This window comes from Ostrinia furnacalis, unplaced genomic scaffold, assembly GCF_004193835.3.
Source record: "Ostrinia furnacalis isolate ACB-3 unplaced genomic scaffold, ASM419383v2 OfSCF3745, whole genome shotgun sequence".
NCBI lineage: Eukaryota > Metazoa > Arthropoda > Insecta > Lepidoptera > Crambidae > Ostrinia > Ostrinia furnacalis.
In genome coordinates this window covers 605,992-631,732 of record NW_021133984.1, presented here as the reverse complement: position 1 = coordinate 631,732, position 25,741 = coordinate 605,992, and the positions used below count along the sequence as shown (strand labels likewise).

At 35.6% G+C, this 25,741-nt stretch overlaps 1 protein-coding gene across 3 annotated transcripts in view; it reads right to left on the bottom strand.

Annotated features, from left to right (window-relative positions):
- The window catches only part of pxb (putative Hedgehog signaling attenuator pxb), a 179,444-nt gene that overhangs the window by 37,685 nt on the left and 116,018 nt on the right, over window positions 1-25,741 (bottom strand). For 2 of the 3 annotated variants that reach the window (XM_028312035.1, XM_028312036.1), the window contains one exon: window positions 3,562-4,123. In XM_028312035.1, coding sequence (XP_028167836.1) covers window positions 3,562-4,101 — 540 coding nt within the window. In that variant the 5' untranslated portion in view covers window positions 4,102-4,123. Of the gene's footprint in view, window positions 1-3,561; window positions 4,124-4,205; window positions 4,453-25,741 lie in introns of those variants that run through there. The other variant, XM_028312034.1, reaches the window with a different exon arrangement.

Sequence of the window (25,741 nt, the reverse complement as noted above, 5' to 3'; positions counted from 1 at the left end):
AGGAACATTTTTTTTTTTTTTTTAACAAGTGGGTAATCTCAGAATGTACTCGTGTTGACGGATGCGATTAAGAATATTCTTAATATCAACGTCTCTGCGCCGACGTGTATAATTATTTGTTTGTATAATTAATTATGTTTACTCGCATGGTTATGATGATTATGAAAAAAATCATCTGGGTTCGATTCGGGAATCGAATAGGTATCTCGGTACAATAAATTCTGTAACCGGATAATATGTACATTGCATTTAAAATAAAAATATTTTAAGCGGCCAGCACATACCTGTACATAGATGGCGCGTCGTCTAGGGACGCGGGTTACCTTGGTGTTCTGGTCGGTCTTTAATGGCGCTTCCCGCGTTGCGCTGGCAGCGCTGGGCATGCGGCGGCGGCGGCGCGGCGCTGCGGCGTAAATAAAGGCGCCTGCGCTTGTGGAAGGCGGCGTGGTTGCGCCGCGGGCGGGTGATAGGTCTTAGCCCATCATACCATACAGCAGGGCGTAGCTTGTCGGTACGGCCTCTGTATAAAGCCTCGATTCACACAGTTATGCGAACGGCTAAAGCTTAATTATATATTCAGTGCAGCAGCCTGGATTAGTTGTCATATCAAATAAATACCTCTTTTCCCGTTTTAGAGGATTATAATGAGTTATAGTTGTCGACCGTCGATGTAATTGGTCGACCGACCGGAAATGTAGAAAGATCTTTGTAAGTTTCCAACAAAAAAAATGTGAGACTGATAAGTACTCAAAATCACAATGTCAGTTAATATGAGTCGTTGCATAGAAAAAACGACATATTGTCATACTTCATATATAAAGTAGGCATTTATTTCCACTTCGACTCGGTTCGGTCAACAAACCGGCCTAAGGTTTATTTAGGATCTTTTATTCTGACCTTATAATAGCAAGTAATGAATCTACATAAATGCACTTTGAATTTTGATCTGATACTTATTTCTTTCTTACTAGCCTTTGTATTTAGACCAATATCGATTGGTGTAATGTATAAAAATACAAAACAACAAAATTATTCAGTTACCCTTTGTAGCATTGAACAATGTGTATGGCCACAGGGTCATCGGTCGTTATAAAAGCAGGCGGAGGCTCGACTGGGGCGAGTGCGTCCGCGGCGCCGGGTCATCAGGCTCCAAGACGGTTGATGGTTCATAAGGTGTAAGGCCAAGAAGGCAAGCTCTTAATGTGGGTAGTTTCGTACAAACGCAACATTTTTCTGTATGAGCTCATTATGTTCTGTTTTTACGGCTTTTTAAAATGGCCGAAAAGAAGATACTTAACTCGTAAAAGTGAATAATATTACAATACCTGGCTATCTCGGTAGTTAATATCTCGTTTTTACTCGCTAGAGCAAAAAACGGCTACTGGTTAAAAAATAACCGAACATAAAGTGGCTGCTGGTTAATATCTCGTATTAACGCTACTGGTTAAAAAATGACCCGCAAAAATGACCGAATATAAAGTGGTTGCTGGTTAATATCTCGTATTAACTCGCTAGAGCAGAAAATGGCTACTGGGTAACATCTCGCATTACCTCGGAGCAAAAAAATGGCTACTGGTTAACATCGCGCGTTAACTTGGAGCTAAAAATGGGTCAAAGTTACGCGTCGTGTCACAACGCTTATAATAAAAATGTACGAGCACTTGCACAAAATAGTTGTTACAACCAACCTTTTGTTGGGTCTAATTCTCGTCACTACACTGCACAACTTAAAATAATTACGTTTTTTGTCGGTAAAAACGTCCTGGTGACGTCACTTAAGCATTTTTCTTATACTGCGTGCGGTCGTTGCGCGTGCGCACAAAGGAATGAGACCGCTCGGACACCGAGCCCACAGCGTGGTAGGGGTGGGGTTGCCCGCTCTTTTGTTTTTTAATACTACTACGCTGAATATTGTGTGCGGATTGGGTTGTCGTACAGGGGTACTACATGGTAAAATAAATCTCGGAGGCGAAAGCAGGATAATTAGTGTAGAAGATGGTACGCTGTCGCTAGTTGGATCTTCACGGTGTAATAATAGAAGATTGTTTGCCACCAATGCCTAATTTGTTTAATCGCTAGTTTACAAGAACAACATCCAATGTTTGCCCTCTAATAATGTAATTAACCACTTGTTGTCATTGGCAAGTGCTAACTGATTGTTGATCAACATCAGCGAGCAAATAATCGGTGTTGACAATGGATTATAACTCTTAGGTCTGCTTTTACAACTCTATTAAAACCTTCGCCTTGAAGGCAAATAAAGTAGGAAATTCTGATAGCTTATTTGATTCGTATTAGATTATATTGTAACCAAGTTCCATGGAAATAGAGCTTAGGATAATAAAAGGCTTTTGAGATATTTCTTCATGTAAAATTGTTTGTAACTCGCACTACTTCAGATAGAAATATAATGGATTTCAAACTTGCAAAAACACAGAAAAACCAGACATTTAATGAACAAAAGAGAGTTCAAAAGTTATTAAATTTTACCTAATGTTATCTACGTATTTATAAAATGTATTAACATTATAGAATCATTAAAAACACGTATAATGAAGTAGGTAGATAAATAACATATCAATAGAATGAGAAACCTCAATAATTTTCAATGACATGATCCATAATGACGAATTATAAACCTAAATGGATCAAAATAATTCACTGAGAAACTATAAACTCTATTAAAACATTTGTGGAACAAGTCATATTAAAAGAACTAACCGAAAATTAAAATCTGTCAACTCCACTTTTCAGACTTTAAAATTCCTTTTTTTCTAGACAGAATTTAAAACAAATACCTACATTTTTCCATGCCTCTCGAGTTACGAAATTTTAGTGTCACATTAGATACTATGTATCCACTTCATTTGCACCTAACTGGCTGTTATAACCCGACTGCGGCGCCAGAATTCATGTGCTCACACATCAAATATTTGGCCAGATAAGGCAAGAGTTCATTACCATTTTTAGAACAAAACGCTAAGTGTGTCTGTACATAACTCGCCGGAAAGTCAGATTGGATTAGCGGCTTAAGAATTTTAAGAGATTTCTGTTGGCACAGAGCAAGAGCGTTTCTATTTGGCTAGTCAATGTTTGCAAAGAGGTTTTTTAGAATAGTTCTCAAAGTGTTAGTCTATTTTAAACCTTTAAAATGTATGCCTTTTATGGTTTTAAGCTAAGGTGGATACCTACTCTACATCTTTAAGTATTTCATCAAAATCATTGATATTTGAAGTCATATCAGACGCCATAATAAAAGTCATAAAAATATTGGAATGCTGTCAGCCGAATTTTCAGTAGTTTCTCTTGTGCATTTATTTTATTGAAATGTTATTCTTATTACAAGATACCTACGTCCTAACTAATATTATTATACTGTCAAGTAAGACATTATTTGAATGCTTGTCTTACATGATTAATTAGTTCAATATCTAATATTGGGTCAAAAAAAAACCTAAATAGAAGACATAAAAACACTAATATCCTAACGCATATACGATTGCGTGAAAAAGACAATTGACTGCAAGCAAATCTAAAAAGTACTAAAAACAAAGAACTTACTGGTTCCGTGTCGCAAGTCTCCAAATCTGGTATCGGGTCGTCCCCACAATAGTACTCCGCGCTCAAGAAAGGTGGCCTCGGAGGAGGAGGCAGCAGGAACTCCGGAGGTGGTCCAAGGCAATCACACTCACTCAGGTCCGTGGGCTCTAGCTCCCACATCTCGTTATCTACCTTATCACTACTCACAACCTCACTAACATCACTATCACTATAAATATCACGTTTATCCCTCCTCACTTCATTAGTCCTCGCTTTGATTACATTCGCTATGTATACTTCATCATCAACGTCGCTCCAGACGTCTTTCCTGATGTCATCATCTTCTGAATTCGCTATAACACTTTCACTATGAACTCTAGATATGTCACCGTAATCACTTTGAAGAACATCTTCAGATTTTTCAACTTTATGCGCACTTATGTCGTTAAATTTTGGCAAAGCAGATCCTTGAGGTCCTTGAAGATGATTCCAAGCATTGTGGGATGTCCAAAAAGCGTACGGTGACGCTTTAGTTGGACTACTCGTGTATCTTTCGGCCATACGCAGATTTCTTCTAAATTATCTGTAACAATAAAAAATAAAATTAAAATTTCTATCCAATCAAATTCCTTTGCATTTAAAAAAGTTATTATTTTGGATTTTACCATGTCTATAACAAGACGTCATCAAAGGAATTTAGCACCTAAAGAACATTGTAACTGGCACGCAATAAAAAGTTGTCGTAAGTTTCGCTGCTGTCCCGCGACACGAGTGACGTGAACCTCGCTCGGTTACTTGGGTCGGAATGAAGATCCTTTAGTCCCCACCTCACAGCGTTAGCTACCTGACCCTATACCGGGGTTTCAAAACGTTTTTTGTGAGCGCAGACAGCACACGACAACGGTCTACTCAATTCGATTGTATCTGTAGGATTAAAAACATTAATGTTATATTGAGTCATCAAGTTATTACAGTCGGTAATTATGAGTTTTTGGTGTTATGCAATCGTAATTAGATTTAATAGGTGTAGGTAATGTCAGTTTGACTCGATTTTTAGTAATTATCTGAAATTAAAATGTCATTTTAATTATGTTACTTAATTTAAGTTACAAACCAGTTTTGAAGGTGCTTCCATGCCGTAACTTAAGTAAGTAGCGGCTTAGTAATTTGCCAATTTAATGTTGTGATTGTAATATTAAAAGTTAGTTAGGACTTAGGCAGGTATAATGAATTACTACAGTAAAAATGATCCGTGAATAATAAGCTTTGACCTAATAATAATACCGTGTACTTCACATTGAATAGTGGAGGGTTTCAAGCGTACCTATGGGCACCCTTTTTAAACTGAAAATCATGTAGGTACTTACTTGATATTTGAAGCATTGATTGCAAGTATTGCAACTATCCCAATGAGGGTTTTCGCGATTGAAAAATCCGCCAGATGGCAATACGTAGACGGGAGGTCCAAATGCTGCATGATTGGTTATTTTTGACATGGCATTGACAGATATGTCAAAATCCACCAATCATGCAGCATTTGGACCTCCCGACATATTGCCATCTGGCGGATTTTTCAATCGCGAAAACCCTCATTAGGACACAGCAATGACTTTGAAATATCAATTCTCGGATCTGTTTTGGAAAAACCTGCCAAATACATTTTGATTTCAGAAAATACGGGCCGTCAAATACATTATTTACCTTTTGATACCCTCTATAAAACCCGTCCAAGCTACTCATATAAACTACCGAACAGACGGACAAAACAACCGCACCTGATTAATCTGACGTGCCATCCATCTCCCGAATCAAACCACTTATTATCTAATAGAAGAACTAACACCTCATTTTGTATAACAAAAGCACCGCGATTAGAAATTGTGTTGTATTACAGTCGTGAACGAAAGTCTTGAATGAAAATACTGGAAAAAAATATTTATACATGACAAACATGGTAAGTATGTAATTTTGCATACCAACATTTTTCTATCCACAGCGAGGAAGCTCTTGGCCTGCATCTCACCTGATAGAAAGTGATGATCAGGCCGAAGGTGGAAGCAAGATTCACTCGGAATCCTCAAACCACAAAGAATCTAGCTCTCTTACCTTTAACTGTCGGCTAATATTAAGCAATAAAGAACATTTGAATTTGAATTTACGTATCTTATTCTTTCTTTCTGTCTGACTTATCAACTGAAACACCGTACAAGACATGTAGTAGCTTAATGTTTTTTTCTGTTTTTCCCGCTTAGTAATAATAAAATATGAATGTTGACTGAGGCAAGACAATACATAATTTAAAAATACCAACTACCTACGCATAATTACTTCATCACAAAGGAAAAGAAAAGGTCAAGAAATATTGTTTATTTGACATTAAAAATAGACATACATATTCATGCTTATAGAGTCCACTCTACGAACTCTAATATGGGCATGTAGTTGGACAACACTGAAGTGGGACACATGCAATTATTTTAATGCAGAACAAGGCAGGTATTTCTCCGCAATCGCACCAGTGTGCTTACCATGAGTTCACGTTAGGTGTGCTCCCTAGCGAGTACGTCAAAAAAATCTATGAAGATTTTATTTCTTGAAAGTAGCCACTAGGGGCGCTGAACAATATGTCATACGTTTAATGTCATTACCTGATGGTAAGTGAGATACTGTCTAGGATGGTACATATCTGCCCTGTAAGTGCTTATTCACTCTCGCCTTGAAAAGGCCCGGATTTAGTGTTCGGTAAAGACAGCAGCTTTTACAGGAGTTTCTTACTACGAGTATCAACACTCGATTATTAGTAGTGATTTTGCCACTTGACGTTTCAGAATCGTTGTACTTCAATAAAAAGTGATAACAAATTTTGTTCCTGACAGTACAATTGAAACTAAGTGTCGATATCATCGATACCGGTCAGCTATTTTAATTTATTTTTTATCGATTCAAATGCTCTGGCTCGTTCCTAAGCTGCATACATCGCGATGGCTTTGCCTTTCAAAAGAGTAAAGTTCATTTTTGATGCTTCATTCAGATCAGTTTTGCAACGGCATTCATATTTTGAAGTTTAATGACCTTTGTTGACTTTAATAGTTTTTATATGAATGCATAATGACTTAGAGGGTGATTAACCAGTCTTAGAAAAACAACATTTAGCCAATACCTGGTTAAATTATCGTTGGAGAAAAACGTTAAAAAGAAGACAAATAAAATATTTTTCACAGAAACTTGGGTAGGTATGTATAATTTAATGAACTTAACATAAACGTTATTAAGAAAGCATTTTTCTGGGAAAAAGCTACAATACAACATTTTTATAAATTATGTGAGAGTGTAATGACATCAAGCGTAATATTTATTTTGATATTTATTTGAGAGATGAAAACTAATTCTTGTGACGGTAAAAAAAGTGTTTTAGTGTCACGTGCTGGTGTTTTACGACTTGTGACGACTCAAAGACTCTATAATCGACCAAAACCAACGCAGATAAAGCCGCAGGCAGAACCTAGTGTTTAATAAACAAGTTATCTTCCTAGTCAACCACAAGTAAGGTCACTCGGAATACCCGTACCTCAGCAAGACTGCCAGGTCAGAAGTCAACAGGCTTCGGATGACCCTCGAGTATTGTGCACGATGTGAGCGATGCCGTCAAGTGTATGTAATATAAGGCTGGGGTTACACTGCTGGTCGAGTTTAATAAAGCTACAAAAACACAAACCATAAAAAATAGAGTTGCGTTTCAATACGGTAAGTTCCTGGCGGCACTCCAATCCTATCTAACCGAGCCACAAACAAGAAGATAGATGTCACACAACGTTCACTTCTTGTAATGATGTAAAGAACTATGCTATTAGTTTAGGGTAAAATAAAGCTACAAAAATAAATAGAGCTGTGTTACACTACAGATGCTTCCTTGTGGTACCGTCAAATATCAAAGTACCTAATTCTCTCGTAGCTACAGTAAATAAATTAAGAAAGTTGCTTGTCAAGCTAAATAAAACAGAAGCTACCGCGATGTAAAAATGGAACAACGCCATCTATTGGTTGTTACAGCACCGAAGCTTAAATCAGATACAAAGCTGCTTATAGTCCAGGTTATAATTACTGTAAGTATAATATTATTTAGATGTTACTCAACAAAAAAACAAAAGAAAACGTCTTCCAATTAGGTAGGTACATTAGGAATAAATACTTATTATGATGGCATCAATTTGACAAGACAAGACAGCATTATTGTGTTCCGGCAGATAGAAGTAAGATAGCCAGTTCCTCTGTGGTTGAGGATTCCGGGTGAAGCTCGCTTCCACCTTCGGCTTGATCATCACTTACCATCAGGTGAGATACAGGCCAAGAGCTTTCTCGTTGTGGATGAAAAAAAAAATCAACAAAGAAAGAAAAAAGAAATACAATAACATGGAAAAGTATGAAGGACTAATGCCCTAGAGTAGCTAAATATGTTACTTAGTTCTCTGATCCCAAGAATCATTCTAAAAATACTAGCGAGATTATTTTAGGATATTTCCCGATACAATAATTCCTACGTAAACGTACGTATCATTTTATTAGCCCAGTGGTCTCACAATGGGATCAAAATAATCTTACACAAAATATCTCCACAATGTTTATTTTTGGAGGTACATCACAAAGGTACTTTGTATTGAAATAGAAAAGCTTCTGCCATAAAAAGTAGACGAAAAAACAACTTTGCATTGCGAATTCTTGCAGAAAAATTATCACTTTTATAAAGTCCAGCCATTTAAATGTACTCGTAGTAGACTATAATATTAATTAATCTATGGAATAATATCGATGAGATGTTCAGTATCGGCCTGTAAGTGGCTTCGAGGGGTCGCTAGTTCAATTCCTGAGAGAATGTAGTGAAACCTCAGATCATAGAAAGAGAATAGATATGAAGTCGCGCGTAACTACAACGAGAACCAGTGTCCCCACATTTCCCCCACCACAGCTCCCACACACACATTCAACTGTGTAAAAACAAAGCGACTGAGAGTCTACGACAACATGTGCAACCGGCTTAAAAGTGCTGTGATTGGCCAGAAGGCGTGCCTTATGGCCAATCAATGGCCGCGTGACGTGACGCACACTTAGAAAACGCTAGTGAGAGAACAAAGATAAAATGGAGTCGACAAGATATCGATACTTTAAATCGCTAGGGGCAAGGCTCGAAACTGGTTTCACAAAATGCTTATGTATGAAAACCTTTTTATTATTATACGTTATTATTAACTACTATCACGCATTTATTTTTTAATTATGGCGATCTGCGTACCGCATATGTTTATCAAAAATAATGCCTATATTAGGCTTTCAACTAGCTCTTATAGTAATTACATAGTTGACAGTTACTAATTACTTCTACTGTTATTATTTTTTTGGAAAATCTTATAATCGCAAGTAACACATCATTTTTTTATTTAAAATTACAAAATAGAAAATTATAATTTACTTCTATTTATCGATAATAGGAAACCGCATTAGAACACGAGCACGGCACTATGTTACGACCGGCACATGCGGCCGTACTGTGTATTTTCACACGACAGTGGATATCGGAAGAAATTAAATACATTGCGCAGTAGTTGAGCATGACATAAAGTGGTTGCTAACTAAATCGTCAATGTACAAGCGTGTTAGAATTTTTATCACCACTGATTTCGATATCGCAGTAACTGTTACGGCACTGAATTCGTTCGTAAAAATATTTAGTTTTTTTTATTTATAAGCAAAATACCAATGGATTTGCAATACTTACATGTAGTAAATGACTCCATTGTTCCTGTAGTTCTTCGTTTCACTTGTTTTATTGCACGTAACGACGCATTATCCAAAATATCGGAGAACATTTCCTTAGTACGACTGAATCGCGACTAACCTAGCTACGCGGCCGATGTTCGTTTCTGGGCATATCGCGGAGACACGCGCCACGCCCCCGTTTCACATCTATTCCCTTCTATGATCTGAGAGTGAAACCATTGAGAACATAACCTAAATAGCTAACTCGGACTGTGACAAATTACCAGTAATCTATGAAAAACGTTTATAAGGAAACCAACAACAAACATTGCACAATAATATAAAAATAAAAGAGTTTTTGTAGAAGAATACCTCTAATATCCAATAGACCACACCAAAATTGACCCAAAGGTTGCCCCAAGTGGCACTCACGCGTGGACTCTGCATAACGTCCCCGGTCCGTCTCATTAACATTTTGGCTCGCCACTCGATGTCAGAACGAAGATCCGCCATCAGCACAATTCCAAGGGCCCTCGAGACCATAACGAAGCTATTCTGTCCATTTTCTCACGTAAATCGCGGTACAATGATTAAAGCGTGTGCGAATGATATTGCTTTATTCTTCAATGATACTTGTTTGGGTTTAGATGACTTCAATTGTTGGGTTCTTACACTTTTGCTCGCTCTTTTGAGAGCGTAAATGGGCGTGAGAGGCTGAAACGATGTTGGAAATTTTGTTCTTCAGTTGTTTTTCGTCTGGATGTTTACTTCAACTTCAACAGATCGTCTAATTCTTTAAATTCGTCACTATCTAGCTAACTAACTAGGGTGTAACTTTTTATAAATGAGGATTAAGGTTAATTTGAGTTCTAAGTAGGTACTTGGTAAATTAATATATTAAAATAATTTGACAAAAGTATTCATAATTTTATGATATCTACCATGTCCATTTTCCACGGAACATGATGTTTAGTAGTGATATATTAAGTGGAAATTTATGTCCCCTAGTTTACATATAGAAAGCATGTTTTAATGTTGTAATAAGCAATCCTTACATCTTCTGAATCATCATTTTCTTATAATCTCTTTCGCCAATATTTCGCAATTCAAAGTAATTGCCAATGTTTCGATTCGATTCTCACCACCTAGTCCTACCTTATCTCAAATACTATTCAGACCTAAGTTAAATGAAACAAGTTTGACTGTTCTCAGGTTTCGAAGCCGTATTTATAAACCCATCTAAGTTATTCACCAGACATAGCAAGTCAGTCTGTTCAAGCAAAAATTTTGAACGGACTTCAAAAACACAACCCTCCTTCTGGCGCAGTCGAGTAATAAAGCAGGAGGGTCTATGTTTGAGTGTATGTATTTCTAGTTTTTTTAATTGCTGAGGTCAAAATCGTCATCTGCTGACTAGACACATTTGGACTCGACTCTTTACTCAACAATTATTATTATTACTGTTTTTTTTGTCAGTCATTTCAATTTTAACCCTACAATATTCAACCAAACTGGTAATCTAATTGAACGAATTAATTTCTCAGCTCCCCGAGTCTAGAAAGTGTATTTCCGTAGCTCCTGGACCACAAATGCGTGAAGCCAGGTTTCTAAGTTTCTACATAATGAGCGCAATTAGGTTAATTATATCACTTAACTTAATTCAATGATTGCGCGTCTATTTTACGTTAAGAAAACCGTCCATCCATTATTAATCAGACCTGATAAACCTGATACAATGGGCACAAACAGACAGTTTTAAATACTTCTGAATTTAATCCAAAACAAAGCGACAATATGTAACAATCATCATCATCACCATTTCAGTCAAAGGACGTCCACTACTAAACATAGGACTCCAATGGTTTTCACATCGCCCGGTTGGTAGCGGCCTGCATCCAGCGCCTTCCTGCTACCTTTATGAGGTCATCGGTCCACCTTGTGGATCTAACTATAAAGAGTTGGTAATTGGTACTTTGGTGTGTGATGCAGCTGCCACACTCTCTGAAACGTATATTTTACAACTTTTTACCTTTTTATCATGCAAAGTCGGGACGTCCACCCAAAAGGTGGACCGACGACCTGACAAAGGTAGCAGGAAGGCGCTGGATGCAGTCCGCTACCAACCGTGCGATGTGGAAGTCATTGGGGGAGGCCTATGTTCAGCAGTGGACGTCCTGCGACTGAAATGATGATAGTGATGATCATGCATAGATGTATTACCATGCATAGATAATTTTAAATGTATTACCTAAAACTAATACAGGTTTATAGATACCTCTCTGCCATTCAGACATTGTTAAGCGAAATCTTAATCGTAGAACCAGGGGTTAGGTCTCGATCGGTGTCGTGATAACGCCGATTTTATAGTGCGCTGTGAACTTAGACATATGGAGTAGAACTGAGTTGGAGGATTGGTGAAATGCTGTCAGATGGCCTTTGAAATGTTAAAGGTTTGTAGCGCTTGAGTTTGATTTAATATTTATAGTGCCAATCTACTTTATGAATCTTGTAAACTAGAAGTAAGCAGTAATTCTGACATATACTGTGAAAAAGGTAGTTAAGTATTTACCTATATGGCCCTATATAGAGCATGGGCCAGACTCCCAGAAGTGGGGTGGTAGAGACCTTACTCCAATATGGCGAGCTCATTGTTTGTGATTATTAAATTGTCAAAATCTTGAGATCTGAGACGGATCTGTCTTTGTTTTTACCTGACTGCGCCAGAAGGAGGGTTATTTACATACAATTTTAATGAATGACTAAAGTAACACATAGACTTTAAATAGTTAGGATACTTTTGATCGTATTATGCGCAGACAGCAGCTGGAAATAACCTAGTTTTACGTAAATTAATAACCGAAATTTTGCGTACCTAAAGATGAAAGATGAAAGGCAGAATTAATATAATATTACACGCACATACCCGGAATTCACTAACACAATAATCCAAATCAAATAAATACATCTCAAAGATAAAAGCGTATAATTATTATTTGTAATGTTCAAAGCAATTAACGCTGACTTATCTGGAATTGAATTCGTTGGTGTATCTCTAGAATGTTAATAGGAAATGCCAGAATCGAAATACTTATAGGTGTAAAGGTTGACTTGAAACAGATTAAAGGAATAACGCTCTAAATGCAAGGATTTAAATTTTGAACTAACTGTTGGAGCTTAGATTGTAGTTTTGTAGGTTCTTGAAAATAGGGGCCTTTTCAATAATAAGCCATTCTTCGATGAACATTGGGATTTACTTCGGTTTAAACAATATTATAGGTACATTACAGAAAATAAAGCCTTTCTCGTTGGCGGTAAAAAAATGGAAGCGACGCTTCTGTTGGCGGCCGTCGCATAGACCAAAATTCTCTCGGCTCCATAGACCTCTTTCTATGGAGCATGCTTGATTATGATAGGGGGCGCTAGCGTCGCCGGTGGTGGCGCTGATGTAGCAGCGCGAACACTAACTTTTGGGGAATTTTGTTTGTAATTTTAGATGTATTGTCAGCGTCAAATAGTTCGTGGCAACCAAAGTGGGCATAAAGTTGATAACACAACTTACGTAAATATTTTTGGACACCTTGTTGGTTCGTGTGTCACCCTGTGCGTTCACGCGCACTGTGAGACCTCACAGTAATGTTTGTGAATACGGGTGTAAGTCTATCATTCTGAACAGTGGAAGTTATTTTGTCGCCCTTTTTTAAAGACAAGTCATAAATAAAGAAGCGACATTAAATGATCTGGACATTTATTTCCTTCTATCTTTCATGTAATATCAATCCCAACTAATCCCAACTAATATTATAAATGCGAAAGTAACTCTGTCTGTCTGTCTGTCTGTCTGTTACGCTTTCCCGCTTAAACCTCGCAACCGATTTTGATGAAATTTGGCATAGAGATAGTTTGAGTCCCGGGAAAGAACATAGGACAGTTTTTATCCCGGTTTTTGAAACAGGGACGCGCGCGATAAAGTTTTTCTGTGACAGACAAAAATCCACGCGGGCGAAGCCGCGGGCGGAAAGCTAGTATGATTATATTATTAATAGAGTATTTCTATTGACTAGAAGTATTGAGCTACAAAAATTCCAGACCTGGGGAAAATTACCAGGATAGGTAATTTCTTTAGGTAGTTGCTATGATGTGCCAAAAGTAACCTAAATAAGTCCCAGACACTTTTATTACATTTCTTTTATGAATTACTAACATCAAATAAATGGTATTACCTTTATTAAGGATTCGATTCCCGGGAATAATTAACAGGAAGATCTAAAGGCCACGAATGATAGCCGTCTACTATCGGAGCCCTCGCTCTGTTTGTCTGTGTAATAACATTAATTCCACAATAGGGGAGATGTCAGAAAGGGTGCTTTACTAAAAGCCAAGTTAATTAGTTGACACTTGTATTTTGTGTGGTGCCATCTAGTAATAGAACAATGAACGAACTTTAAACTAACTCTAACACAAAGTTTCAGATAGTTATCTGCTATATCGCTATTTAATAGATAAAGTTATTTACGGATGACTTTATCTGTCAGATAATCTGCCCCTTAGACAAATGCCACTTTTTGATCGAATTAAAAATCGAATCCGTCAAAACTCCATACAAAAAAGGGCTTTTTGACCATCTTTCGACTTAAAACCCACTGGGACATGTGAAACCAAAATATCATATTTTATCATATTTTCATAAGCAGTTTAAACGACAATTAAGATTGACAGCTTTTGTATCCGCGGTCAATCTTCTACCTTGAACCACCTATTCCCAAACTCAGAAATCCCAGGTTTGAATCGAACTGGGGACAACATTTTTAGCTAGCTAAGATATCCCTGAGTCCTGTGAAACCATCTTGTAGACTTTTTTTTATCCACAACGATCACCTGATGGTAAGTGATGATCAGGCCGAAGGTGGAAGCGAGCTTCACCCGACTATAATGATGCCAAAGCTCACAGGGCTAACCTAAATTCTTTAATTTATAGAACCTACTGAATAAGCCTTTATTTTGTTAATATGGTGTTCGTGTTCAGTTAATTAGTTCTCTCATGAAGATTTGTTGTATTGACGCACGGAAGTATAGTCTGGAGATTAGAGGGCGCGATATTCTGTTTATTTAAATTGGTAAGCTAACTGCATTTCAATGAGTGCTATCTACTAGTTGTGTAGGCAACTAAAATTAATTGTATTTTCTATTAATTTCAAAGTTTTGAAAATTTTCAATACAGAAAAACTTAAGGGAAATAAATGAGCTGAAAAAAGCAGCAAACGTTACTTTTCAATCTTCATTTTCTATTGGTTTGCCTTGTTTCTGTACAAGAGCTACAGAAGTCACAGCCATTCTTTTAATTTTTTTTTAAATATTTCATGAAAGAACTCTTTTAGATAAAAGACCACTTTCATGGTGTTAGTATCGAATAGTTCAATCAAATGTATCATGAACAACCTTACTAAATCAAACAAAAAAATATTTCGTAGGTATCTACTATTGGTTCTCCGCTAAATACAGATTACAGATTAAGGAAGGGTTGCACCATCATACTTTAACTTTGACAAACGTCAATAATCTGTCAAACTCCATAGAAAAAACAGCGGTTATCGTCCTAAATTATTTAAAGCCACAGAGAGATTTGTTTCAAATTCTCGCTTACATAAATTGTAAAGTCAAGAAACTACTTACAAGGTAAGTATTCCACTCAAACAAAACTTGAAAAGACAGTGAAAAATTTCATTTCAAAATAATTTCACTCAAAACCTTTATGCGAAAAGCAATTTCACAAATGGAGAATAAACTGAAATTTTTATAAGTATTTTTGCGCTTTGTAACATCAGGCGAAACGCATTTAAAATGTTTGAGCTTGGGTTATGTCTTTTTCTATTTTCTAGCTTGATAGAAATATGTAAGTAATGAAGAAATTGTATTACAGGCTAGTATTTTTATTTGTGTTACAAGTGAGCTAAGTTGCGAGTAAAAAAATAAGTTAAAGCATTTTTAGTGTTGCTGTTGCTCGTTTTCATACCGTTTTCATATCTATTACAACAAAGTAATTAGTCTTCCTTATTTTATTTGTACCTCAATTTTTTTTAATCCTGCGCCTCAATTTCTCACGGAACCAACACTATTGTATGCATGTAATTATGGTGAGAAGCTGGCAATAAAATTAATTTTCAAAAGTTCGCAATTATTGTATTCCTTTCTCTTACAGATTCTGAAGTTTGCTTTAAAAGTTATTATATCTACTTTTTAATGTTTTATATGCTAGAAGTATCTATCTTTGGAACCAAGGAGAAAATGGCAACTAATACGATTATAAGATTAGTTTCACCATCTGCTATTAATTTACTGCAGTTTATTAGTAAAATATCAGCCAAAATGTCAAACGCCAAGAATTTCACGTCTCTTATAATATCACCCTTATCTTCCACGACAAAGATCTCAGATTCGGTTGACACCATAAATACACGTAGGACAGTGGGAATTCCTCTAGTTCTACAATTACGGCTAGCTGGCCGGTAAGAATAAAAGAATAAAAAAGTAAACAAAACCGGCCATCTTCGTAGCGTAACCCGCGAGTGTTATTGCTTAGCTGAGGTCGGTTTACACGGACCGATTTCTATTTGGAGTTGACAGTTAATAATAATAAAACAGTATAAAAGTCACTGGTAAAATGCTAGAGTTAAGAAAAGCAAATGAAATCAAAATAATATTTTAAATATCAAATACAGTTTTGGGGAATGTAAGAGGGCCTGTGTCCTACAAGTGGACTTCTGGAGGCTGATGATGATGAATATTTTTTACGTCTCTATCAAAAAGCTTAACATAATAGATTTGGGTGCCTTTTCTCCCTTTCATTCATTAGTCAACTTGAACTATTAATTTTAGTCATGGAACTTCTCATTATACATACTTAGTGGACTAAAGAAAATGCAATTCTCATTTCTGCAAAGATTCATTACTTGACATTGAAGTCTTGAATATAGAAAATGAGATCGGACCGTGTAAATCGCCTTCCACACAAGAGATAGCCCTGGATAACAAAAGGCAGTTGCACATTAGCTCCTATCGGATAAGATTCGGATACGTGTCCGTTGAGTTATGAGTCTCGCTGTTCGTTATTGTAAAATAGTGCCTAGATTTTTAAAGAAAAATGTATATTTAATTGTATTAATGCGTGTAATGAGAATGGTAATATTCTTTTTCTAGGGACACTGAGTTTACTTAAAAGTATCATAGTGATTTACTACTTTCTTGATCTAAACATCATCTTCATTCAATTATTTACTAAATTTTTAATTTTATTTAGTACCTAACTTCTTTATTTTTTTTTTTGTATTTTAAATATAGGTAAAGGTTGCGTGTTTTTTAAAAATAAATATTTTTGTGACTTAAACAGGTAGGTACTAGTAAATAACAAAAATAAATATGGCAGTACTAAAACTTACAACCACATTAAATAGAATACTTGGCAGCCACTGAATTGAAATGAAAATTTATCAGATAGGTACCGATACATTTTCCTAGCGGAAATTAAATTCAGTTTTTCACATTTATTGTACGCGCGTCTAGTTGTTGGCAGATTTATTCAGTCGAATGCAAAGTTTGTATTAGTTTGGAATTATTGGTGCGTATTTTGCGTTTAATGAAAAATAAACTTTGGGTTTAAATTATACGTAATATTATCGAATGGTATTCTCAAACAGATGAAAATATTATTATCTCTTAGCATCTTTCAGCAAAAGTCCTTCATAAATTCTCTCCAACATTGTGTGTAACTACTTAAATTACCTCAAGAGTCTGACTATCCATTAAGTAAGTGCCACTAGGCTTCTTAGCTTTACATCATTACATAATAAACCTTACTGACTTCTATTAAGATCGAAAAACATCAAATCGCCCGCTTTTCTCGCGCCAAGAAACCGTCATTGTAAAGACGTTCGGATATTCAATATTTATCCCATCTTATCCCATTGTAACCCTCTCCAGCAGTGTGTACTAAGCATTAGCCGAGCCAAGCTGACCATTAAGTAGGGATGTGGCGAACACCAACACAAACATGTAAACATGGCTGCCTCTTAGCTAAAACACATAGGGATTTCTTGCTTTTTCTTGCTTATAGATATTTTCTCGTTAAACAATTGGATCGGCGTTTTCCTTATATCGGGAATATGTTTTAGCACCTCGTGTTAAGGCTAAAAGAGAAAAAAAGAAATTTTGTAAGATAGAACAACGATCTTACTTTTATTTACGTTACATTTTCTAATCTCTTTTGATAAATTAGCCATATGTAAACAGATATCACTTTTTTGAGGTTACAGTTTAGGTACTTAAATTCCATATTGCCACGGTTTTCGTGGTCGAATCCGAATATGTAAGGCATAATTTTTAAATAAACTACGTATACATTTTACTTTTCCATCTGACCATCGGAATTACGATTGCCTTGTACAAATACAAATAAGCTGTTATACCTACAAACCCTAAGGAACCCGCCATAGAAGCCATTAGTGGACGCTAACAACAGCGTAAACACACATTCTCTAAAAGCTAAAAGCCATACAGATTCCTTGGTGTGTTTTACTTGCATCCAACGTACCGACCATACTTTGAATACTGCTTTGGTTTGTAATTAAGTACTGGCTGCTGAGAGCGTTTTCAATGAGGTTATATATTTTGTTTTTTAAAATAGAACGGTTTAAATTCTAACATCAATTTATTAGCAAAAGTTAAAGTTTTTATTTTTTGTGTTTCGTGTATTTTTTATGTTACTGGCCATGTCATGTTTAAAAATAAATGAAAAAAGTTATAATTTCGACGTTCTTTTTTTAATTTTTGGTATCGATATTGGCATTCAGAGTGACCTAATTTTTTTTTGAATAGGTACTTTTTAGTTTTTCTGTTGTTTTTTAAGACTACATAACCCCTTACTAATAAAAGTTATTCACTCGTTGAACACTTGTTTAAAGTGAAGTTTTTAATATGGAAATGTCACTTTAAACTACTGTTCAACGAGTGTGTAACTTTATATTGGTAAGGGGGTTTAGTAATAAGCAATATAAATAATTTTGTTTACATCTATTATTTATTTATCATTCAAATCTTGGTCATAACAGAAAAGGGAGCTTAACCCAATTTTTAGCATTCCGAAACACTAGATCTGTCTATTCCAAGTAGGTAGCTTGCCGATGCCAAACATTTGCCAAGAGGCGCCCATGCCAAGGATGGCATTCGTTACCGATGGCACGCCTACCTCCTCCCGCTTGGCAAATGTTCAGCTACCCGCATATTGAACCGAACATTTTGTTTCGCAATGAGCTTAGTAGTGTATTGGGTTCTTTCCAGTTTTTCCTCTATGTTTTATTTATTGTCTCGAAGATTATTGAATTGTGCGAAGTAGACGACGGATAATCAGTGCATGGGGACTGGTGCTAACTTTTGTTTTGGACTTTTAAGACTTATACGTATCTTTATTTGTTGCGTCTAAAAATTGAAAAACAAAACTAAATTGTCTAAGCTCTGTTCACGTGAAAAGATTATTTACATAAAAGTGTAAATGCTTGTAATAGTTTATACTGTAATTATTTAACTATAAATAAAAATCTAACAAATGATGGCATGAAATAGATGGTACACGTACTTGGCCGCCTGTTGCTTCCCGATACCTACCAGACAGGTAAAAACATGGTTACGAAGATGGGTAGTAAAATTGGTAATTAGTGTTTTTTAATCAACGAAGCACATAATCAAGTAACTCAAAGTGCTTAGCCAAGCTTAACTAATTAAATTAGAAATACTTAGGCAGGGTTGTACCATCTTACTTTAACTTTAACAAACGTCAGAAATCTGTCAAACTTCATACAAAAAACACCGGTTATTGTTAAAGTTACGGTTAAAGTAAATTAGTAATTACAGAGTTAAAAAGCAAGACATCTCGCGAAATTGAAGTGTATTAGAAACAACAACTTTAACAGATTAAATTCTTAATAAAACTCGCGAAGAATTTGAAAGAAGTCATTTAAGAATCGGGACCCGACAATTTGGATTCTTTGGATACTATAAATTTTTTCCTCGAACAAATTTTGGACGATCTTCCACTTCAAAGAAGTTTCAGAATGTTTTTGTACGTAAATAGTCATTGGATGTTTATACTTATGTTTATGGGAAGAAAACTAAAATATCCTTGATGGTGGTTCGTAAAAAGTAATGTTTCTGGCTTATGTTGGATATGGAGATGCAAATTTATGCTCAAACGCCATCGTGGTTCAGTGGTTAGTCTGTTGGACATTTCTGATTTCAAAGTTTCAGGGGTTTGAATTCCAGGTTTATATCAATTTCTGTATATTATCTGATCTGGTTAAAAAATAGCAGGCTTGAATTGACATAATGATTAAAAACTAATAGAGGACGTGTATCGGTCTGTACAGCAATATCAGATGTCAATTAGTGGATAAAAAAGTCTAGCAGCATTCTGCTAATGTACTAATAGTAGAGTTAGGCCAACACGCTACATCCGACGAAAGAAAAAGTACCGAAACTTTATAAAAACTTTTTACTTTTATGCAACTGAAAAAGCTAGTATATTTTTTATCTATACCACGTCAAATAAACTACACGGGCAATTCTCGGTCAAAAAACTAGAACAGCTTAATTAAGGTTTGAAACGACGTCAACTTGAGAGAAACCCTGCACAGTGCTCTGAAGCTATTAGAAATGGTAACAAGACGTTAAATTGAGACGTCTCAGTCAGTCGAGGCTTTTTCACAGTGAATGTACACTTTAAATGCGTCTTTAGAAAGGCATAAGAAACTTGCATGCAAATTGGCAAAGACGTTTGAAATAAATTGTATTGTCACAGTTGGTATAGTTTTTCTTGAGAATTTCTATGGGAGACTTAATTTGTTTATTATTTACATTTAAGATACTGGGATAGTTATTATAAGCATTCCATTATTTTTTTTAATTTACTATTCTATCTATTTTTCTTTTCATTATAGGCTCGGCCAATTTGGAATTAAGATTAATTAGGAGGCCTATGTTCAGCAGTTGACATCTTAAACATGTATATTTTATACATCTAGTTAAATAACGCTCAAGATCCGCACTTAACACTAGAATTCCCATTTAAGAACTAACCCTAAAAGCTCAAAAACAAAATAAAATTTTAACAAATGCCACCTTCAATTCCCGCTACCACAACCGTTTGGCCCGCTCTTTTCATCCCAAGCGCACTGCTCTTTATTTATATGGCCGATAAAACCCAGCGCGTCGCGCGGGGAGTCTGACATAAACATGAATGAAAATAGTCGCCGGTGACGACTCGTTTTTGTGCCGAGTGTACGGTGTCGCCGCACACTGTGCAGCGAATAATTACAAGTAGTTGAAGACGGCTGTACGGCGTAGTATGCCTTTGCCTGTTTCTGCAAAAAAAAGAATCAAACCAAAACAATTTGACACTTCATTGTTTTTTTGCTTAAAATTTCGAGAGAAAAACATTAAATTAGTAACGTATTTTTACGTCGCAAAAAATAGAGCCTATTTTTTTTTCTAGAACACGCAGTAACCCCTCAAACGCGAAAATACCAAGAACAAACGACATACGTTTAAATTGACATGTCATTTTTCATTCCGCTACAACAAGCTGTAAGTACGAAGCAAAACATCAAAGAGTAGTTATCCAATTAAACAATAATCCTCACGACGCGCTAACCCTTTTAACTCTCAAAAAAATAAGTTAACAAGCAATTTGCGAAGTCTACTGCTAATGGTTATTTTATTACAAAAATGCTCATCAATCAGAAATAACGAATCGCAAGCTCTAGACTAGTGTTGTGTATATTGTTGTAATGTTATAATATCGATAGATAAACTTACTATCGATAAGTTTAACGACACTAAAATATTTATCTAAAAATTTCTGCATTTGAATTTAATAGAGTTAATTTTAAAAACCGAATTGCCTTACATGTGGCATTGCTGCGTTTTGGCAGCTCTTAAAGAGTGTGTCTATTGGCCAAAAGCTCCCCCAAGGATTTTCACGACCACTGATCGTGCGCTACTCGCATCCAGGCACCTCCCGCGACCCTAACAGATCGTCGGTCCACCTAGTGGGTTGCTCCCACTACATCTTCTAGTCTGTGGTTGTTGCCACTTTGTTTGGTGGTATCAAGAACCAAATTCGATTGATACAAATAGCATTTTCGATATTGATACTACTCCCCAACTATCGTAAGTATTTGCTCAGCACTACTCCGAACCAATTACGGGTATTGAAATGCTTCGGCCAATTTACTCAGTCCACAAAGTACAGTACGTAAGGGTTAAAACTTAACCCTTTAACTGGTGCAGAGAAAAATATTTTTCATTGGATTTGAACCGTATGTTAACTGACTAAAGTTTAAAATACAGTGGCATTACTTCTTTTAAAGTTGTGCCGCGGGCGCCAATTTTCATCTTCGCCTCTATAAATAAGCTAGTCATAGTTTTATTTCAGCATTTGTTTGAAACCTTGTTAACTATTTGTGAGTAAATCGGTGTGAGTTTACGAGAATACGTTTTAAGAAGATGGTATTGTCAGTTGAATTTGTAAAAGATGCATGACTATTCGTAAAATATTATTTAGACACTTCTTTTTAATTCCTTCATTCTCTTTGAAAATTAAAATCCTTGATCTGTGCTGTTAATCTTGTTATGTATTTATGAAGAAAATATCCTAAGCATTATTATTCGTTTTTTTGTTTGTTTTTGCGCTGTTGCGCATTATTGACCTACTTTTAGTAGGAAGGTATAATTTCCTCAATATTATTGTTTTCACATTTTAAAATAAAAAAGTTTAAAAATAGTTTATTATGTAAAATAGTATCAAATCAAGCTTGACCTATATTTAAATGTACTTCCCATGATTAAAATCGTCACAACATGATTCACGTTTTTTTTTTCTTTTTATATTTTATTTAAAAATCAAACAGCCATTCGACTAAAGAAAGCCCTTTTAGTAATATCGCAAATTAATCGCTACCATAAACTAAATTTATACCTCTGTCATCGCAAGATTGCACTGCGAACGCAAAAAAGATGGCGGCATTTAAATTAACAAGACTTAAGTCTTTATTCTTTTGCCTACTTTCGTCTTAAAAAGTCAGCCTTTTGATCCATATCCCACCCAGATTTTGTCTTCTGGGTCACCTGTGAAAATGGGAGTTCCGCAGGGGTCCATTCTGGGTCCATTCTTGTTTCTTATATACATTAATGATCTACCATATTTTGTTAAAGACTCTTGCGAAATCGTGTTATTTGCTGATGACACATCTTTGATTTTTAATATTGATAGAAGTAAAAATAACTTTGACGATGTAAATAATGCACTAACAAAAGTTTTAAGTTGGTTCACTACAAATAATCTACAACTGAATGCAAAGAAAACAAAATGTATAAAATTCTCTTTGCCTAACGTAAAAACAGTTAGTACCCAAATAGAACTTAATAATAATGCAATCGATCTGGTAGAATCTACTGTATTTCTGGGAATTACCCTGGATTCAAAACTCCAGTGGGGCCCCCATATAGAAACTCTGGCGGGAAAGCTCAGCTCAGCGGCTTTTGCAATAAAAAGGATACGGTCATTAACCGATGTTTCAACAGCTCGCTTAGTCTACTTTAGCTACTTTCATAGCCTAATGTCATATGGAATCATGCTATGGGGCAAAGCTGCAGATTTTGAAACAATATTTATTTTGCAAAAACGTGCGATAAGATACTTGTATAAAATGAAAGCAAGAGCGTCCCTTAGAGAATTGTTTAAAGAAATTGGCATTCTCACGGCCGCTTCACAATACATCTTAAACTGTATTCTATTTATTCAACAAAATATTAATGAATTCAAAAAGAAAAGTGATATTCACCAAATTAACACTAGAAATAAAAATAAATTGGCTATACCCGCTTTTAGACTTAATAAAGTGTTTGCCACTTTTATGGGACAAGGTATCCATTTTTATAACAAAGTCCCTGATAAATATAAAGAGCTACCGTATAATAAATTTAAAGATATAGTTAAAGATCACATGCTTAAAAAAGCCTATTATACAACTCGAGATTTTCTTAATGATAAGTCATCCTGGGAGTAGGATTATGGTCCTCTCATGCTCGCACTAAAAAGAATTAAAATGAAAAGTAATGTATAAACTAATAATAATTTCTCAAATGTTATAGTGTCATGCTTCTCAATCTGGACTGTTACTTAGCTTTATTATTAGTTTTTTTTTTAAAGAGATAACTTGGAATTGTCATTCTCACTAAAATGTCTCTGGGGTGGTGGCGTAGTGAGGCGGGTCGTTACATTCCCTCTAATATGGTCGAGTGAAGCGATGGCTGGTTCACTCGTCATGTCTGTGAACAGGCGCTGCTTTCGGGGACTGGTCAATCCAAGTTATTCCAACTTATGTATGCGAGTCATTTCTACTAGTATTTGAGTATGTAATCTGTAAGTCTAGATATTAGCACGTCACTACCTTGTTTAATATGCCACGCAATTTTGTATACCCATTCTTATAAGATACACTATACAAGAATGCATGGTGGATTCGGTGAACTGCTCCTGGATCGAATGTACCTACTACTGCTATTTCTATTTATTTTTATTAACCGGCAGACAGTGGTGACTGAGTTTGTTGCGGCGCTTCTTCTCAGCACTTGCCAAATGTTGGTCTCGAAGCGCTGGTAGGGTAAAAAGATTATGAGACATGTAGAGGCTCCTTAAGAGCAAAATGACGATTTGTAAGAACTATTTATTAGTCTAAACAAATAAAGAAATTTTGACTTTGACTTTGACTTTGACAGAATTGCGAACAAATTCGTTTATTTTTGTCAAGCTCATCAAACTAAACAATTTAGTCGCAAATTTAACCCTATTACAACTACAAAAGCTTCCACAGTGTTAAGCTTATCTTGCTGTTATTATAAGTATGGTATAAGGCGAAAGTATTTGGACTTTATGCTCATAGTAATAAGGAAAAACACGCTTCTTTTGATGTCAGTGGACTGCAAAACAATGAAATAAGATTGGAGCATGTCTTTGATATTGTCTGGTACGACATTCAGTTTTGTGATATAAAGCATTTTTGTTATTTAGGTAGTTCTGACTACTTACTTATAAGGAGCAAAACGTGACATTGAACAAACCATTATCTGGCTACAACAATATTAAGTATAGACTATTTTATAGTGAATCTTCATAGACTTCTGAAAATGATGTAAGTACCTATATAAATTTTAATTCTGTCATATTTATGATTTTATATTAGTTCATTCATGTACTGCAGTACGAGGCAGTTTTATTTAAGTTCATTTTAATTTACACTTTTACGACTACAAGCCCAAACATGGTGTACCAGTGTCCATAGACGTTTTGTTTATCGCCATAGTACATTCGATATTACATTATGCTCTACATTTATTTTTCAAAATAACGTCTAAGTATTGCAATCAAATTATTTAGTCGTTAATGGGTTAAATGCCCACATCTGCGCAAGCTCTACTACTGACGGTTAATTTCACGTGATTGTTGAAAAAAAACCTATAATCCAAGCAAATAACGTAAATAAAAAACCCATAACGGCCATTCAAAATCCCTTTAATAACGCACAAAGCAATATTAATCACTTTTTATCACAAAACACACAGTAATAAACACGGACGTCCCCGATAATGTATCGAAGGGGTTTGGGACGGGACGTCCCGTAAATTCACTTTACCTTTTATGTCCCCAAACGATTGCCATTAAAAATATTAATGTATTTACATGGGAAAATGGCGCAGCCTTTTCTGATAGATGTGTTGGGGAAAATATTTTTTGTATAATAAAAAGCGTTTGTTCTTGTTATGAGCAGTTCGTGGCTGGGAGAGGAAGGCTTGTAGTCGCAGAATCGACTCTTGTAAGAGACCAAAATGTTATGAATGATGAAAAATGTAAAGTTAACCTCTGGAAATATCCTGATCCTGGCTACACAGGAGTTGCAGTGGTGGGAACGAGAGGTGGGAATAGTCCCGAACCTCTGGAAATATATTTTTAACCGACTTCAAAAAAGGATTTCTTCAGTGCATGTTGTAGGAGTATTTATTGTTTTTTTCTGGTGTAATGAGAAAACTAAATATCAACATTTTTTTAACTAACTCAAACAATATCTTTCTTTGTAGAAGAGAAATTCAACTAACTTAATAAATAACAAAAAAATCTCATTCCAACGAAGTTTGTACGAGAAACAAAACGTCCTATTTATTTCTTAGAACGAAAATAAGCGAGCCTTTACTATTTATTCCATTAGCATCCCGTTTCGTTCGCTAAGCGGAATGGAGTTAATTTAACACAGCCAAGCACACCAATTTTAATTAATGTAACTCTACTTATGAACGCGAACTTAACGTAAACGCTAGTGTTGGGACACGTTCAAGTTTATCGATAAAATTA